Consider the following 19,277-nt stretch of genomic DNA (forward strand, 5'->3'; position numbering starts at 1 on the left):
ACTTCCCACACACGAGGGCACATGCAAACAGAACACTTTTGAAAAGGAGGATGCTGGAGAGAATTCTCAGTGGTTTTGAACATGCACCCACAATTGGGTGGCTCACCTGTAAATCAAACTACCGAGCATGGATACCCGCACACACATACAAAAATAAAAATGGAGGCTCAGAAACTACTTCATGAAAACCACACTGGCGCCTGGGGTAGCGGTTACAGAATCCTGTACAGGGCATCTCCGAGCAGCGATGGAAATGCTCTGGGAACACACGATGCCGTGGCGCCCTCTGGTGGTGATATTTCTCACCACCTCCCACCTTCTGCTGGGGGAACCAGGGGTTGTAAAGGAAGGCGCTTTTGCAAAGCTCTTGCTGACTCTGTGCGTATGTACATGCCTCTCTTCTCTCTCTCTCTCTCTCTCTCTCTCTCTCTCTCTCTCTCTCTCTCTCTCTCTGTGTGTGTGTGTGTGTGTGTGTGTGTGTGTGTGTGTGTGTGTGTGTGTTGGGGTGGTTCAGCAGGTAGAGTGCTCCCTCAGCATGCACAAAGCCCTGGGCCTGGAACTCATAAGACTATACCTCAAACAATTTTCAGGAAGCATGTAGAGCCTTCAGGTTCTTAAATTCAGGAAGCAGCCCCAAGAGGAGGAACCAGGACTTAGGGAGGGTGATGGGGAATGAGGGTGGCATAGGGACCAGCCATAGCAAGGAAGGAGGGTGATGATGGTTCCGCAGCTATGGAGAGAGCCTGATGGCACATTGTCTAAGCAGGTGGCAGTGCTGACTGGCGGAGTTTAAGTTTGACCCCAGCACCCTGCAAAAGCCCTGCCAGCTGGTTTGCACCATAACTGGGGAGACAGAGACAAGTGGATCCCTGGAGCTCCATGGCCATCGAAGACACCCCTCACACCCATCAGACACACCCTGCACACCCATCAGACACCCCACATCCACCAGACACCGCACACACCCATCAGACACACCCCCACACCACCAGACACCCCCCCCACCCATCAGACACCCACACAACTATCAGACACCCCACACACCTATCAGACACCCCACACACCTATCAGGCACCCCACACACCCACCAGACACACCCATCATGCACACCTATCAGACACACCACATACACACATCAGACACACCCCACATGCCCATTAGACACATCCACACCCATCAGACACACTCCACACATCAGACATACAGTTCAGATACATCAGATACACATATCACATCAGACACATCAGATACATACACCACACACACATCGGTCAAGGATACCCCCTGGACACACTCATAGGACACACCCAGAGGTGTGGCTTGCCAAACTCTAAAGTCAAATACTTTAAAAAACTGAATCTTTTTAAATCCCGGCATGACAGAAGCAGAGGGAGCAGATCTCTGAGTCTGAGGCCAGCCTGGTGAGTTCCAGGACAGCCAGGCCTACACAGAAAGACCTTGACTTGAAAAACCAAAAACAAAAACCACCCACCTTTTCTTTGAATTGTTTGACAGTTTAACTCTTTAAATTTCATTTCACTTACTCTGTTTGTGGTGTGTGCACGTACACAGACGCACATATACCCTGGTGCACTGTGGGGTCAGAGGACCTGTGGGAATCCCCTTACTCCTCCAAGCACGTGGTTCGCAGGACTGAACTCAGGTTGGCAGCGTTGGCAGCACGTGTCTTTATCTGCTGAGCCACGGAGGTGGCTCTCCACTCTACTTTTTAGGTAAGATCTCTCACTGAACCTGAGCTCACATAACCAGTCAGGCCGGAGTCCGCCTGACTGAACCCTAACTCTGGTGCTTGCTGCTCCGCTGAGCTTTGAAGTGGGGCTAGGGCTCTGAACTCAGGTCCTCAGGATTGTGTGGCAACACTGTCCTAGCTCTGCCATGTCCCAGGACCTACGTCTTCCTCTTCCTCTTCTTCTCCTTCTCTCTTTTTTTTTCCTTTTGGCACAGGGTCACAGCTGAGGCTGACATTGAACTCCCGATTTTCTTCCTCTACTTCCTGAGGTTGGGATGACAGGCCTGCACCTCCAGCTCCATTTTTACTCTTCTGATCTATTCTTGCTTTGGGTCACCAACTCCCTGGGTTATCTCAAGTTGCAAGAACACAGTGCCCTGTGGTGTCTGGCTGCCCTGGTGCCAACAGGATCCCGCAGAATGGACCTGAGACAATGATCAACCAGACTGTGCTGCACCAGGGCAGCTCTGCTTTCCTTTGTTCCTCCCCTGTGAGCCCCAAGACTACAGTGATCAGCTCACATGGACAGTGTTAGCACAGAGGCACACCTTGGTCCTGTCCCTTGGGAACCTGTGCTTTTAAACCTTACCCTTACACCGACTCGGTTACATTGGCGTGTTTGCGTGATGGTGTGCTTTGGCAGGGCCCGCTAAGGTGTTCGTTTCACGCAGGGACCCCACCTACAGCGGATCGGTTCTCTCCCACCTGCAATGAGTCTGCTTTCTTGTTCACTGGTGGCTTTGATTCTCCAGTTTTCTTTGTTCCAAAGACCTGCAAATGTCTATCTTCTCTCTCTCTCTCTAAAAGCCCTGTTTGCTTGCTACAACGTGTGAGTCAGAGATGAAAAGGCCGTCTTCCTCTCGCTCACTTTTCATTTCACTTTATGTGTGAATATAAGCTAGTTTTAACTCTGCATGTGTGTGTGCATATGTGTGTGCAACTTAAGTTCAACCATGTGTATGTGTCCATGTTCTCACTGTTAAAGAAAACTGTTTTAAGCAGTCCCAACAAAGTCTGTTCATTGTATCTCCTTCTAGACAAAAATATAACAAGTCTTAAATATTTTAAACTAGTAAGTGCTTTTAGATGATGATAAAAATGTGATTAGATCTGTTACAACATACTGTCTGATTCAACTCTGCTTTAACATACATTCTACATGGTGGTCAAACTGTAAGGTTCTAAAGATCTATTCAGATGAACAAAAGCTAATGGACATTCCTGCAAGCCGGTCTTCACTACTGTTAGTTTTTACTGTTCAGCTTCCACAGCAAATTTCCTTCTTTACCTCTTTGTCCTGCTAAGTTAAAGTCAGCTGGAGGATTCTGGGTAAAGCACTCCTCCACAGCCTCTCCGCGTGGACCCAGCTCTCCAGGCAGATCCTGCTCTAATGTCACTAAAGTCATAATTTTTTTTTTTTTTTTTTTGGTTTTTCGAGACAGGGTTTCTCTGTGGTTTTGGAGCCTGTCCTGGAACTAGCTCTTGTAGACCAGGCTGGTCTTGAACTCAGAGATCCGCCTGCCTCTGCCTCCCAAGTGCTGGGATTAAAGGCGTGCGCCACCACCGCCCGGCTAAAGTCATAATTTTTATCTACCCAACAGACAGCTTTCAAACGCTGAGATCTGGGGAATGTGGTATTTAAATGTTTAATTTAAAAGGCTTTTCGTAACAGAGAGAAAGGTTAGCTCCTGGAAGCAACCCCTAGTTCCTCCAAAGATGGCTGGGTCCAGAAGAATCTCCGCCTGGAGCTTGCTTCTCAAGTAGCAGCGCTAGCCACTGACAAACCTGCCTCTCACCTCAGCCGCTAAAACCTCTTCAGACCGCAGACAACAGGACACTGGGGAATCGACTGCCTCATTGACCAGGACAAGGCGGGCTGGTCTTCTACACACTCCTAATCCACAGATCTTCTGGAGTCTGACAGGCCCTGAGCTGCCAGCCGAAAGATGGAGGCTGCCCTATGCCCTGCTCTCAACAATCGTGGAGGGTCCCTGGGGTGGCTGTTTAGGCAGCCAATCAAAAAAGTTTTGTAAATCACTAACTCAGGTAAAATTTATCCTTCTCAAGATCTCTAAAGCAGTTTGACGACTGGTAGCTTTGCCAGTGCCTTCTCAGTTCTCCGTGTAAAATTCAGGTCCCAGGCCTCACTCTCCTAGAGCTAATGTTAAGTCTAGACACCGTTTACTTCATACCAGGCCCAGGTAAGAAATTAACTCTCACAACAGATTTCCCCTACATGTCAAGGTGACGCCATGGTGATGGGAGGAACAGGTGCTTTAAGGTTCACCTATGCAAACGCAAAGCTTCAGATGTGAGAACCCAAGAATGTTTTAGGGTTTAAGAGGGCGTTTTAAGGGATCCTCATGCAAGTTATGAAGTCTGAGGATAAGAATGTTCCAGAGTACGAAAAAGGGGCCTAAGGTGTGTAAATACAAGTTATGAAGTCTGAGAATAAGAATGTTCCAGAGTATGAGAAAGGGACCTAAGGTGTGTAATGCAAGTTATGAAGTCTGAGGATAAGAAGCTTAGGTGATGACAAAGGCAAGCGGTGTGTGGCCCTGGAAAGAAAAAAACACTCTCTGGATCCCTCTCTCATTATGCTACTGTTATATGAGGACCCCAAGGGTCACAGTCTTAATACTAATCAATAAAATTCGAAAAAGCCATTTGTCTGACAGAGTGCTACCATGATCATGGCTGCAAGCTCGGGATTTTAAATTCTCTTTGGTTGTCTTCTAACTATAAACTTAAAAGGTACTTTTCATTGTGCAAAAAACTTTGTTGCTGAGCAGTGGTGGCGCACACCTTTAATCCCAGCATTCTAGAGGCAAAGGCAGGCGGATCTCTGTGAGTTCAAGGCCAGCCTGGTCTACAAGAGCTAGTTCCAGGACAGGCACCAAAGCTACAGAGAAACCCTGTCTCCAAATCCAAACCAAACATTTGTCACCATCATTTCTGACATGAGTACACTGCCCTTTCTATAAAACAAATTTCAGTGCAGATTATAAACAGTGGAAATGCTAATGTGTCTAAAACTTAGGTTTTCACAAACTCAAAGAACTCTTGTAAGTTCCAGCGGTCGACTTGGAAGATTTGCCTCAAACAGGTCAGATGTACCCCTCCCTCAATTACCAGACCCTAAGAGTCCAAGCCTCCCCACTTTTCCCCAGTCCTGACACCCTCCCACTCAATCACCAGGACCTAAAGAAAAAAAATTCTCTAAACTTAACCTTGTCCTCCGCTCTGAGGCACTCACCATGTCTAAGAGACACTGGACAGTTCCTCAGAGCCTGGACAGCAGTGAAACAACCCTGGATGTGGCAGCACCCCAGCTTTCTCAGGTCCCCCCAAAGATGGTGGACACACCCCAGGTCAGCAGGAAGCAGACTCGAGAACTCGATGCTCTTGTTCCCTTAACCTACCACACCTAACTCCTCACCTTTGTAATAGAAAAGAAGGGAGGAATGTTAGCATCAAGGCACATCTTGGTCCTGCCCCTTGGGAACTAGGCACAGTGTGTTACACCCTGCACCCTGTATCATGCCTGCATGCGTGGCAGACAGTACACTGTCCCTTTAAGAGAGAAGCCCGCCTCTTCCCACTCTCTTCCTTTCTGCCACTTTTTCTAAGGAGGCAGCTTTCTGTTTCTCTCTTCTTTTTCTCCCCCTGCATCTCTGTCTCTCTGTCTCTGTCTCTGTCTCTCTCTCTCTCTCTCTCTCTCTGTCTCTGTCTCTCTCTCTCTCTTCCCTTCCTACTGCATTCCAAATTCTATAAGTTAGTACTGAAGGAGATGTCATGGGATTAAACAAGAAAGTGACACAGTAGGTGGACAGACAGGACACATACAGGTGGGTGGGTGGGTGGGTGGATAGATGGATAGGTGGGTGGGTAGATGGATGGGTGGGTGGATGGGTGTGTGGGTGGATAGATGGATAGGTGGGTGGGTAGATGGATGGGTGGGTGGATGGGTGCGTGGGTGGATAGATGGATAGGTGGGTGGGTAGATGGATGGGTGGGTGGATGGGTGCGTGAGTGGATAGATGGATAGGTGGGTGGGTAGATGGATGGGTGGGTGGATGGGTGCGTGGGTGGATAGATGGATAGGTGGGTGGGTAGATGGATGGGTGGGTGGATGGGTGCGTGGGTGGATAGATGGATAGGTGGGTGGGTAGATGGATGGGTGGGTGGATGGGTGCGTGGGTGGATAGATGGATAGGTGGGTGGGTAGATGGATGGGTGGGTGGATGGGTGCGTGGGTGGATAGATGGATAGGTGGGTGGGTAGATGGATGGGTGGGTGGATGGGTGCGTGGGTGGATAGATGGATAGGTGGGTGGGTAGATGGATGGGTGGGTGGATGGGTGCGTGGGTGGATAAATGGATAGGTGGGTGGGTAGATGGATGGGTGTGTGGGTGGATGGGTGCGTGGGTGGATGGATGGATAGGTGGGTGGGTAGATGGATGGGTGGGCAGATGGATGGAGTGGATATGTGGGTGAGAGGGTTGGTGGATGGGTGGGTGGATGTATGGATGGATGGGTGGACAAATGGATGGATGGGTTGATAGAGACATACAGACGGGTGGAAGGCTGGGCGGGTGGGTGAATGATGAATGAATGGAAGGTAGGGACTGGTAGGTAGATGGGTAAATGGATAGGCAGGTGGATGAATAGAAGGATGAGCAGATGAGTCAATGGTTGATAAATGAAGGTGTACGTTGGTGAAAATCAACTCGCAGTCCCCTGGGAAGAATGGGTTTCTGAGGTTTCTGGAGAGCAGCACAGAGCATACCCTCTTATCGGGCCAGGGCACTCACCCATCCCGAGGAGCTCCACAGTAGGGCGGCACAGCTGGAGGGCTTCTCTGACCAGATCAACCTCAGCAGAGTTCATGTGAGGGGCACACATATCAAAGTCATCCAGCAGGTCCTCAATGCCCCCAGAGATGCCCCTACAGGAGATCCAGCTCATGTTCCCTGTGGAGGACAAAGAGTGAGGAAAGTCGGAGCCCTTGCTTCCTGCTGGCTCATTCTGAGGGTGGGAGGATGGCTGCCCTTTCCTCCTGGGGTTCTGGAACTCTGAAGTCTGGCACTGAGGCTGTTCTGTGGAGGGCACTGAGCTGTGGTTGATAGAACATGGCCTCCATACCAGAAGGTGATGACACCTCTACCTACAAGTACGACTCAAAAATGTCTCCAGGATTTGCCAAGTGTCTCCTAGAGGAAGAATGTCCTTTGAAAATCACAGGTGGGTGGGAAAATAAGTGGATGAAATAGCTATGTAGACATCCAGGCACCAGCCACCCACCTAACCATCTATCCATCCATTCTTCTACTTGTCTACCTATTCATGCACTCATCTGTTTACCAACATACACATTCGTCCATCTATAAATACATGCACATATACACACCATCTATTATCCCATCTATTTATCTATCTATCTATCTATCTATCTATCTATCTATCTCAGAGAGTCTGGATTATGTACATTGTGTTTTCTTTAAAATTTTTGACTGTGAAGGAGCTAAGTACAGAGAGACATTTCATTACATGGGCTGCCAAGCTAAACCAGAATGGATACAAGGGTATTACGATTTCAAAATTTGGGTCTAAGGATATGATGCTTTGGAGAGGGTCTTCTTTTGTTTTCACAGAGGACCAGACCCTGTGGATTGATTCTATCCCAATATGGAATGATAGACCATGACCTCCTGAAAGGTTGCTGTGAACACCCTCAAAAAATTACTTCACTCAACTGCCGACTGAGATGACCCTGGCACACAAGTTATACCATGAAAGATCTGATTAACAGCGCCCCCATTCAGCAGGAAGCAGTTTGGAGAGAAAAAACTGCGCCCATGTTCCCAAATATTGCTTATAAATGTTCTTTTACATTTAAAGGGGGATATGATATAGATATGAATAATTTGCATTGGTATGGATTTTAAGGTCAATTTTGTTATATGTATATGCATATTTCTAATCTTGATTAAGGTATTGTGATTGTGTAGTTCATTTTTAAAATGTAATGTATAATAGGAAATATAGGTTGCTAATGGATAATCATCGATAATAGTAAAGCTTGTAGTCATGTTAGTTAGATTTTCTAGATATACAGAGATATATTTTAGTTAGATAGGCATTCTTCATATCTTTCAAAGACTACAGAATATGGCATTTAAGGTTTTAATAATTTAGGGCTTTTCATGACAATGAGATACGTCTGCTCCTGGCAGCACCAGCTACTTTTAAGTGGGCATCGAAGAGGCTCCTTATGGAGTTTGATAAACATTTGGGCAAGAAACTGCCCTTGCTTGGACTGTTTCATAAACTGGACACAGATAACCCACAGAGAGAGGACTGCTGAACTTGCCTAAAGGTAAGATGATCCTTTGGGGTTCCTGATTTATGAAAGAGTCTGCGAGACATTCTGCAGGACACAGTAGAAAGTGACTGAACTGTCTTTGGAATTTTCCTGCTTCATAGAAATGTCTGCTGGAAACTATGGGCCTGTAGGCCGAAGATGGATGCCCCAACGGTACAGAGGAACTTTGGGTGACTGTCCAGGCAGCAAGATGTCTCTGTCATTTCCAGAGTTTTGGACTTCTTGTTTGCTTAGGTAATATTATATCCTTCTGGAGTCTTTGATGGAGTTGAAGAATGGTTATACTTAGTTATGATAAAAGATAAAGTAGATATAAATATTGTAACTGTAATCCTTGCTTGATAACTGTTTTGTTATATGAATCTTACTATGTTAAAGTGAAAGCCTTTCTTTTTTGTTTAAACAGAAAAAAGGGAAATGATGGGGGAAGAGTCTTCTGTTTTGTGTTAATTTCATTGGTTAAATAAAGAGACTGCCTTGGCCCTTTAATAGGACATAAAATTAGGTAGGCAGAGTAAACAGAACAGAATGCTGGGAGAAAGAAGCTAAGTCAAGGAGTTACCATGATTCTCCCACTCCAGGCAGATGCAGGTTAAGATCTTTCCTGGTAAGCCAGCTCGTGGGCTACACAGATTATTAGAAATGGGTTAGAGCAATATGTAAGAGCTAGCCAATAAGAGGCTGGAACTAATGGGCCAAGCAGTGTTTAAAAGAATACAGTTTCTGTGTAATTTTTTTGGGTAAAGCTAGCTGGGTGGCAGGAAGCAGCCCTCTGCTCCTATTACTACAGAGTGGCGCCCAATCTATCCATCTATCCATCCATCCTTCCATCTATCCATCTGTATCTATAATCATCTACCTGTATGGCCATTTATTTATCCATTCATTTATCTACCATACCTTTACTGGTTTAACTCTGTACTTTTCCCCTCAATACCAACTTCCATTCATCCATTCTTCCCCTTCCTATCTCTCAACCACTCATTCATTCATCCATCCTTATGTCCATTCATCTATTCATCCATGATGTGGGATTTCCCTCTGCATGCTTGAATACCATTGCTAAACAAAGGAACTTCTTTGGGCCTACAGCATAGCTATAGGGGAACAGAGCTAGGCAGGGAAAAGTCAGCTGAATTCTGGGAGAAAGAAGGGCGGGGTCAGAGAAAAGCCATGGAACTGCCAGAGATAGATGCTGTGAACTTGTGAACTTTACCCAGTAAGCCACAACAACTTGGCAATACATGGATTAATAAAAATAGGTTAAATTAATATGTAAGAGTTAGCCAATAAGAAGCTAGAGCTAAGAGCCAAGCAGTGATTTAATTAATATAGTTTCTGTGTGATTATTTTGGGTCTAAGCTAGCTGGGTGGCCAGGAACCAACAAGCAGCTTCCCTCCAACACATCCATCTGTCCATTGAGATCACAGGTATGGATGGATGGATGGATGGATGGATGGATGGGTGGTTGGATGGATGGATGGATGGATGAATGGGTGGATGGATGGGTGGATGGGTTGGTGGATGGATGGCTGGATGGATGGGTGGATGGATGGGTGGGTGGATGGATGGGTGGGTGGATGGGTGGATGGTGGGTGGATGGGTGGATGGGTGGGTGGATGAATGGATGGGTGGGTGGATGGGTGGGTGGATGGATGGGTGGGTGGATGGGTGGATGGTGGGTGGATGGGTGGATGGGTGGATGGATGGGTGGATGGATGGATGGATGGATGGGTGGGTGGATGGATGGGTGGGTGGGTGGATGGATGGATGGATGGATGGGTGGGTGGATGGGTGGGTGGGTGGATGGGTGGATGGATGGGTGGATGGGTGGGTGGATGGGTGGATGGGTGGATGGGTGGGTGGATGGATGGATGGGTGGGTGGATGGATGGATGGGTGGGTGGATGGGTGGATGGGTGGGTGGATGAATGGATGGGTGGGTGGATGGGTGGGTGGATGAATGGGTGGATGGATGGGTGGATGGGTGGATGGATGGATGGGTGGATGGATGGATGGATGGGTGGGTGGGTGGATGGGTGGATGGATGGATGGGTGGGTGGGTGGATGGATGGGTGGATGGATGGATGGATGGATGGATGGGTGGGTGGATGGATGGGTGGGTGGGTGGGTGTGCTAGGGAGGCTAAGTTCCTCATGGTCTCTGTCATGGCAACCCTTACCCAGCACCTCCTGCTTCAGCTCCTCCATGCGACCTGCATGCAGCAGATGGAAGGGCAGTTCTGTCAGCTTCCTCTGGTTGGCCACTGTGCCTGAGAACCACAGCGGCTGTGGGGCCACCTGGTGGAGGTGGGAAGGGGCATCAGCTTGGGCTAGAATTCAAGTCACCCCACAAACATTGGCCAAGCTGGCACCAGTCTATGCTAGAGGGGACAGGAATATTGTGGCAAGCAGAGATACCCACCACTTCCCAGACAGAGGGACCTGGGACTTGAGCATTTCAAGGATGAGGCATGGCAGGGAAATGGAACCTTGCTGCTGAAAGTGGGCATTGGAGCTGGGGCTCGGGGGATGAGTAGGCGTCTGGTAAAATACGTCAGAGCAGTGGCATTGCCAGGCCCTATGGTGCTTACCTGCAGCCACTGATACTCAAGAGGCGGAGACAGGAGGATTATGTGAGCCCAAGGGAGTTCTAGGCCAACTTAGACAGCAAGGTGTGGCCCCATCTCCAAAACCAAAACCAAAACCCAATAGCATAGGCAGAGACCCAGAGGCCGAGCACGGTGAGTTTAGGAAGGGCCAGTGACAGGCAGGTGAAGAGACTCAGACAGGAGCACTGGATGGGAACGCGCTGGTCGGCAGGCTGGAGATGTAGGCACTGAGGAGCTATGGGGGATGTTGGGGAGGGGCGCGGCCAGACTGCATTCTAGGACGGTTCCTTGTGAAGACAAGATGACACAGAGCAGATCAAGGACTGGGAAGCAGAGAGGAGGGCCTGGATGCTGCTCAAAGGTGGAGAAGTGGCTGAGCTGAGCCTCAAACCATGAGCATGCGCAGACAGCATCCAGGTTATGGACACCAAGGCACAGGAGGGAAAGGGCCAGGCAGAATGATGCAATGCTGACGGGAGTGTGGGTGTGTTGCTCTTTGTTCTCTTCAGTGTGCTCCCCAGTAATCGCACATATCTGTGTGTGTGCGTGCGCTCGTGTGTGTGTGCCCGAGTGTGTTCCCTGTGTGTGTGCCCGTGTGTGCCCATGTACATGTGCCCATGTGTGTGTGCCCTTGAGTGTGTGCCCCTGAGTGTGTTCCGTGTGTTCCCCGTGTGTGTACCCCTGAGTGTGTGCCCCTGAGTGTGTGTCCATGTGTGTGTGACCATGTGTGTGTCCCTGAGTGTGTGTCCATGTGTGTGTGCCCATGTGTGTGCGCATACAAGAATGCATAGTGCAGAGGTAGATGTCACAATTCTTCCTCAATTGTGTTCCACGTGACTTTTTGAGACAGGTTCACACTGCACCACACCAGCTGCGGGAGGCAGACTGGCCAGCTAGCCCAGAAGAGCCCCCGAACTCCTCACCATGGACTTTTGCTTTGTTTGAGACATAGTATTACTATACAGCCCTGGCCATCCTGGAACTCGCTCTGTAGACCAGGTCGGCCTCACACTCACACAGACCCTCCTGCCTCTGCCTCGGAGTGCTGGGTTAAGGTTTGAATCCCACCATGCATGGCTGTGTCTGCCTTTTTAAGAAAGGTTTATTTTATTTTATGTATATGGGTGTTTCACCTACATGTGTGCCTATGTACTACATGGTACAAGGTTCACAGAGACCAGAATGGGGTATTGGATTCCCTGGAACTGAGTTACCGATGTGAGCAGCCATGCAGGTGCTGGGAATCGAACCCAGCCAGTGATATTGTTTTCTTTTTCTTTTTTCTTTGGGTGTTTTGAGACAGGGTTTCTCTGTGTGGCCCTGTCCTGGAACTCACAGACTGGCCTGGAACTCAGAGATCTGCCTGCCTCTGCCTCCTTAGAGCTGGGATTAAAGGTGTGCGCCACCATCGCTGGGCTACAGCCAGCGCTCTCAACCATTGAGCTATCTCTCCAGTCCCTGACTTTTTATGTGGGTTCAAATATTCAGCCAAGATACAAGTCTTCATGTAAAGAAGACACACAGCTCTGTCCTCAGGTGCAGCCAAGGAGCCGCCCGTGGGTTGCAGGGAGGCCGCACCCTCCCAGCTGAGCATCTAACCTAGCAGAATGTGGACCGTCTTCAACAAGTCCCACCACTGACTGATATTTTGATTTCATCCTCATCAATGCTAAGAAGGCTACACCCCATAAACACTTTGTGCAAAAGAGCACATACACACCCATGTCTACTGAGCCCTGTACCCAGAATTACATCCTGGGGCTGAAGGAGGCCCTCGATGCTGTGGGTTCGAAGGGCGTTGAGAACGGGGGAGAAGGAAAAGGACAGTCACGCCAGGGTGTGGCTTTGGGAATGGGTGGCCTCACCTTGCGGTCCAGGTTAATGGGCTTCCCCACGAGGGGCAGGGTGATGAGTTTCTTGGTGCCTTGGCTCCAGGCTCCAGAGAAGAATTCAGCTAGCACGCCATGTCTCTTGGATCTCTCAGGCCCAGACAGGTATCGAACCTGGATCACCTTGGACAGCTGTCTGTGGAGAAAGGGCACAGGCTGACGGCTCTGCACAAGTGCAGAGGCTATCCACTCCGTGTCCTGTTTTCACTCAACGCTGCTCTCTACACAAGTGCAGAGGCTATCCACTCCGTGTCCTGTTTTCACTCAACGCTGCTCTCTACACAAGTGCAGAGGCTATCCACTCCGTGTCCTGTTTTCACTCAACGCTGCTCTCTAAAACAGCCCTTCTCTTTTATTTCTCTTTCTCTCTTAAAAAGTTTTGCTTTTGCTCAGGTGGTGGTGGCGCACACCTTTAATTCAGCACTCAGGAGGCAGGGGCCAGCCTGGTCTACAAGAGCTAGTTTCAGGACAGGCACCAAAGCTACAAAGAGAAACCCTGTCTTGAAAAACAAACAACCAAACAAGTTTTGCTTTTGAAGGTAATGAGATGGCTCAGTGGCTAGAGGTGCTTGGTGCTGAGCCTCATGACTGGAGTTCGATCCCCATCATACATTGCAGAAGGTGAGAATTCGCTCCCACAAGTCCTCTGACCTCCAGAGACACCACAGCACACACCCACACCTACCTGCCCACAGAAATAATAAATAAATAAATAAATAAATAAATGTAAAAATGACCTTTGCTCTGGTGTGGTGGGTGGTGCAAGACTGTCATGGTAGCTACTCAGAGGCGGGGGTCACAGGCTGAAGTCATGTGTGGCTGCACTGAATTGAGAGCTCCAGACCAGCCTGGGTACCTTAACAAGACATCATGGCAAATCAGAAAGTGAAAAGAGGTCGGGAAGATGGCTTCGTGGACAAAGTGTGTATTGTGTAAGCATGAGGATCCGAGTTCAAATCCCCAGCACACATGCAAAAGCCTGGTGAGGGGGGAAGTACTGGCAATCACAGTGCTTGAGAGGAAGCAAAAGGGAGAGGAGTCTAGCAGGCATGCTTGCTGTGCAGCCATTGTGGCTGAACTGAGAGATCCTCTCTCCAAATACTGGGTGAAGAGTTACGGAGCTCAACCCTGAGATCAACATCCTTCCTTCATAACTACATACACACGTGAGGGTACCACAGGCAAATGCATGCACACACATACACACACACACATGAGGGTACCACACACACACACACACAGAGAGAGAGAGAGAGAGAGAGAGAGAGAGAGAGAGAGACCAGGACAGTGGTTAAGGGGTGGAGCCCCTGCCTAGAATCCCATGCACATCACGCAACATTCACACCATCACAAAACAGACAGATTAGGTGTGTAGCGTTTACCCTGGGACTCGTGTGTGCTGGATTGCTTGACTACCCCAGAATGGGAGTCAAGGATTTGATTGGGAGACTTTGCTCTCAGGACTCCACGAAGGCAGTGTCCCCTCCCAAGGCCTACCTGTGTGCGATGGCCAACAGTGTGCAACCATCCACGGGCCTTCTGGTCAAGCAGTGTCCCAGGTCCCGGCGGAGCCGCACCCACAGCAGTGGCGGAAAGCGTAGGAGTTCCTTGCTGGGTGGTGTCCAGTCCTGGTACACGGCCTGCAGGACCTCATCGTCCAAAGACAGCACGTCCTTCAGCTCTGCCTCTGACAGACCGTACCTGTGGGGTAAGGGGCAGCACAGCACGGTGACCACCTTGTGAAGAGGACGTGCAGGGACCATGCGTGCAGCTTTTGTCAGGGAACCTCTAGCTCAGACCATTGCAGACCATGCGTGCAGCTCAGACCACTGCAGATGCACACTGTGACGGCCCTGTGAGGAGGATGCTCAGGGACCATGTGTGCAGCTTCTCTCAGGGAACCTCCAGCTCAGACCCCTTCACACACATCTGGCGAGCCCTGCACAGGCCACTCTCCAGGCTCAGGGGGTCTCAGTCCAGCATGGTGACACACTTTGTCATCCCAGCACTGGGAAAGTGGAGGCAGGAGGATTGTGAGCTCAAGGTCACCCTTAACTACGTACTGAGTTCCAGGACAGCCTGGACTACTTGAGAGTCTGTCTCATGTTTTTTGAGACAGGGTTTCTCTGTGTAACAGTCCTAGCTGTCCTGGAATTTGTTCTGTAAACCAGACTGGTCTTGAACTCACAGAGATCCGCCTGCCTCTGCCTCCTGAGTGCTGGGATCAAAGGCATGTGCCACCAATGCCCTGCTCAACATGTAGAGCATCACACAGGCTGACTAATGCCAGTTTTTGCCCCACTGCATCTTATGCTGCCAGTCGTGGGACCTGGGTTTGATAGGGAACTCTAGGGTACATCCCTGGAGCCCGCTGGAAGGTGGTTTCCCAGCTTTATAATGGAATGATGCTCTTGCTTCTTTGTGTTTAAGACAATGTTTTGCACTGTAGCCCAGGCTGGCCCAGAGCACACCAACCTGTTATCTTGACTTCCCAAGTGCTGGGATAACAGGTATGTACTGTCATGCCTGGTAAACCGTACTTCTTTAATTCTATTCCTCGTTCTGTGTTTCATGTGTGTCTGGTGTGCACGTGTGTGGGCCGGCATGCGGGAACTCAAGACTGATGGCAGAAATCATCCTCAGTGTCTCAGCCACCTTATTCTCCGAGACAGGTCTGTCAGTCAAGGCCAGAGCTCACCAGCGTGGCTGTGTGGCTGGTCTTGTTAGCCAGCTTACACAACTTGCAGGGAATCACAGGCAGGCTCCACGCTCACGGGCATGTGTGTGGCTCTAGGGACTCGAACACTGCTCTTCATATCTGGGCAAGCATTGCCCCATGGAGCCACCTCGGCTTCCAGGGGCTGATCTGCTAATGTTGATGAGTGGATTTGTCACACACACACACACACACACACACACACACACACACACACGTTCATACACACATGTGAACTCACAAACACGTGCTCTCACACAACCATGCATGCATGCATGCATACACACACATACACACCCCTCCCAAGCTGGACTGATCACCGTCATTTTGAATTTCTAGCAATAAATACCTGAAAGGGCACAGTCCAAGAATGTATACATCCCCACACTAAAGATGGCGGCTCACACTAAATAATTAATAAAGACAGACCCAGAGACTCTTCTGTTTTTACCTCTATATAAGATGTCTATGAGGCCAGGCCGTGGTGGTTCATGCTTTTAATCCCAGCATTGGGAGGCAGAGGCAGGTGGATCTCTTGAGTTCGAGGCCAACCTGGTCTACAGACTGAGTTCCAGGACAGGCTCCAAAGCTACAGAGAAACCCTGCCTTGAATAAGCAAACAGAAGAAAACAAAACAACAACAACAAATGATGTCTATGGAATGTCAGTTAATATGGAGAGGGAAAGACCCTCACCGTAATTCAACCATTGCCAGCACAGATCATTGGCTTCCAGCCTCCACCCTGCAGTGCCCACAGGACACCAGGAGACCTGTAGTCTGGCTGCTGGAGCCCCTCTGTGAAATGGCTTAGTATCTGTGGAGAGCCTGAGCTCACAGTTCATCCACACCGTGCTCTTGATGTGGACACACACAGTCACCAGACTGTGTCACGTAGGGAGCAATGTCCCGAAAACAAGGCTCCAACGTGCTCAACACAGGTTTTGGCCGTTTACTGGACTCTGCTGATTTGGGGTTTTTGTACAGGGTTTCTCTGTTGTAGCCCTGGCTGTCCTGGAACTCACTCTGTAGCCAAGGCTGGCCTCGACCTCACAGAGACCGCCTTTCGAGTGCCACCACTGCCCGGCTGGTTTGGGTTTTATTTATTTATCTGATGTGTGTGTGTGTTGCCTGAGTGAATTTATGTGCCCCACACACTTGCCTGGTGGCTACAGAGGTCAGAGAGGGCGTCAGATCTCCTGGAACTAGAATTAACCTAACCCTAATCCAACAGTTGTAAGCTGCAAAATACAGGGCCCAAACCCTGGTCCTCTGCAAGAGAAGCATGTGCTCTTAACATCTTCGCCACCTCCACAGCCCATTCTCCCCACCCTACTTATTTATTTATTCTGAGACATCTCATGTAGCCCAGGCTAGCTTCAATCTCACTATGTATCCAAGTATAACTGTGAAGTCCTAGTCCTCCTGCCTCCACCTCCCAGGTGTGCGCCACCACGTCTGGTCCAGACGGTGCTGGGATGGAATCCAGGCCTTCGTGCATGTCAGACAATGCTCTGCCAACTAAACCATCTGCCCACTGAGCTGCACGCATTCTGCCCGCTGAGCTCAAAGAACTCCATCTACTGCTGAGCCTCAAGCTCTCTGCCCAGTGAGCTTTGGCGGAAGCGGAAGCGCTGCCCGAGTTTGTGAACCAGCAGTCGGTTGGGGCCCTGGGTGTGGCTCCTATGCCTAGGAAATTGACTGGCCATTTCTTACTGTTGAGTCCAGCCTGTGGAGTTTGTCGTAGCAACGAAGGGACTAAGAAACTGAAGACCTTTTTAGGACTGCGTGGTTTTGAGTGTGTCATGTCTCCCACACACAGTACCTAGTTGATTTGGGAGTTTGGGTCATCTTTGGAAGGTGGAGCCTGGCTAGCAAAAAAAAAAAATTCAATGGAACAGCCTTGAGGATTACCACAGCTTCTGCCCCCCTCCCGTCCTTCTTGTCTGCCATGTGTGAGGAGTCTGGGCCACGTGTGAGGAGTCTGGGCCACGTGTGAGGAGTCTGGATCACGTGTGAGGAGTCTGGGTCACGTGTGAGGAGTCTGGATCATGTGTGAGGAGTCTGGGCCACATGTGAGGAGTCTGAGTCATGTGTGAGGAGTCTGGGCCACGTGTGAGGAGTCTGAATCACGCGTGAGGAGTCTGGGCCACGTGTGAGGAGTCTGGGCCACGTGTAAGGAGTCTGGGTCACGTGTGAGGAGTCTGGGTCACATGTGAGGAGTCTGGGTCACGTGTGAGGAGTCTGGGCCACAAGTGAGGAGTCTGGGTCATGCGTGAGGAGTCTGGGTCACACGTGAGGAGTCTGGGTCACGTGTGAGGAGTCTGGGTCACACGTGAGGAGTCTGGGTCATGCGTGAGGAGTCTGGGTCACGTGTGAGGAATCTGGGCCACAAGTGAGGAGTCTGGGTCATGCGTGAGGAGTCTGGGTCACACGTGAGGAGTCTGGGTCACGCGTGAGGAGTCTGGGTCACGTGTGAGGAGTCTGGGCCACGTGTGAGGAGTCTGGGTCACATGTGAGGAGTCTGGATCACGTGTGAGGAGTCTGGGCCACGCGTGAGGAGTCTGGGTCATGTGTGAGGAGTCTGGGCCACGTGTGAGGAGTCTGGGTCACGTGTGAGGAATCTGGGTCACACGTGAGGAGTCTGGGTCATACTGTCACTCATTCAGCCCCGTGCCAGACATGATCCTGGGTCAGGGTCAAGAGAGGGAGGAGCTATAAAGAATGTGCTGACCCTGGGGACACCATGACTGTGGGGCTGGAGTGGAGCTCAATCAATACAGTGCCTGTGGCACCGTGTGAGGACCTGGCCTCCATCCCCAGTGACACAGAAACACTGAGCATGCCAGCAGAGACGTGTGGGCTCCTTGGTATCTGCTTGGTGAGCCCAATGCCAGCAAGAGGCTGTGTCTCTAAATAAATAAATAAAATTTAAAAAGACAGACTTTGCCTGAGAGATGACACCACGGTCCCGCCCCCACCACATGCGTGCACATGGACACATTTGTTGTGTACTCTGTATTAACGTTCCTGTGACTGATTTCTTGAATTTTATGATTGTCCCAATTTGGGTTTCAGACCATTCTTAACAGCTTGGTGGAATACTTAGGAGGGAAAGAAATGTCGTCCATGGGGACTAGATGTCTCAGACAGCCCTGGGACAATGTATCTGTGGGCGATGGATCTGTACATAACAGACAGATACATACTGAGTCACAATACGTGATGCATGCAGGTGATAAGTAGTTCATAGCATAGATGACAGATAATAAAGACACACAGAATATGGAGGTGATGATGAGGGAATGACAGGGGCAAGGAGAGGAGGGAGGGGGGAAGCTGGTGAGTCCACGGGAGCAGGAACTTCACCCATGCCCGCCCGCTAAGGCTGCCGGGACGTGTTGTGTTCCATCTCAGATGGGGCAGCGGTAGCCCCGGTGAATTCGAGCCCAGGTGTCTCTGTGGCTTCCATGTGGAGGCTGAGTTGCCCTTCGTGCCAGTGGTACAGTCAGTCATTAATGTCAAATTATTTTTAAGTACCAATTTTACAAAAAAATACTCCAGGGGCTAGGGAGCTGGCTCGAAGTGCACGGTGCCTGCTGCACAAACGTGAGAGTATGAGTTCGAGCCCCCAGCACCTCTGTGAAACGTGGGCACAGCAGTGCGTGTGTCCATACCCTGTGAGGGAGATAGGGGATAGGGACAGGGAGTCGGCACAAGCTTGCAGCTTAGCTGGCCAGAGCACATGGAGACAACAAAACCCTGTCTCCAACAAGGGTTACACCCAGGACTGCCCACTGTCCACCATAATGTACCATACTCCACAGTACACATAGGCATGCCCACAGACACACACACATATGCACATACAACCACATATACATTCATACACACATATAGACACAATTCTATCTATCTATCTATCTAT

The 19,277-nt window shown here is 49.8% G+C and overlaps 1 protein-coding gene across 2 annotated transcripts in view; it reads right to left on the minus strand.

Moving 5' to 3' along the window:
* Positions 1–19,277, minus strand: part of Nwd1 (NACHT and WD repeat domain containing 1) — a 76,075-nt gene that overhangs the window by 39,080 nt on the left and 17,718 nt on the right. For both annotated transcript variants that reach the window (XM_041674941.1, XM_041674939.1), the window contains exons 5-8: positions 14,133–14,336; positions 12,612–12,771; positions 10,318–10,435; positions 6,565–6,723 (exon numbers count right to left, since the gene is read on the minus strand). In XM_041674941.1, the coding sequence (XP_041530875.1) occupies positions 6,565–6,723; positions 10,318–10,435; positions 12,612–12,771; positions 14,133–14,336 (641 nt within the window). The remainder of the gene's footprint in view (positions 1–6,564; positions 6,724–10,317; positions 10,436–12,611; positions 12,772–14,132; positions 14,337–19,277) is intronic.

The sequence above is a fragment of the Microtus oregoni genome, unplaced genomic scaffold (assembly GCF_018167655.1).
Source record: "Microtus oregoni isolate MIOR12 unplaced genomic scaffold, Mior012 000025F_ref0000491, whole genome shotgun sequence".
Taxonomy (NCBI): domain Eukaryota; kingdom Metazoa; phylum Chordata; class Mammalia; order Rodentia; family Cricetidae; genus Microtus; species Microtus oregoni.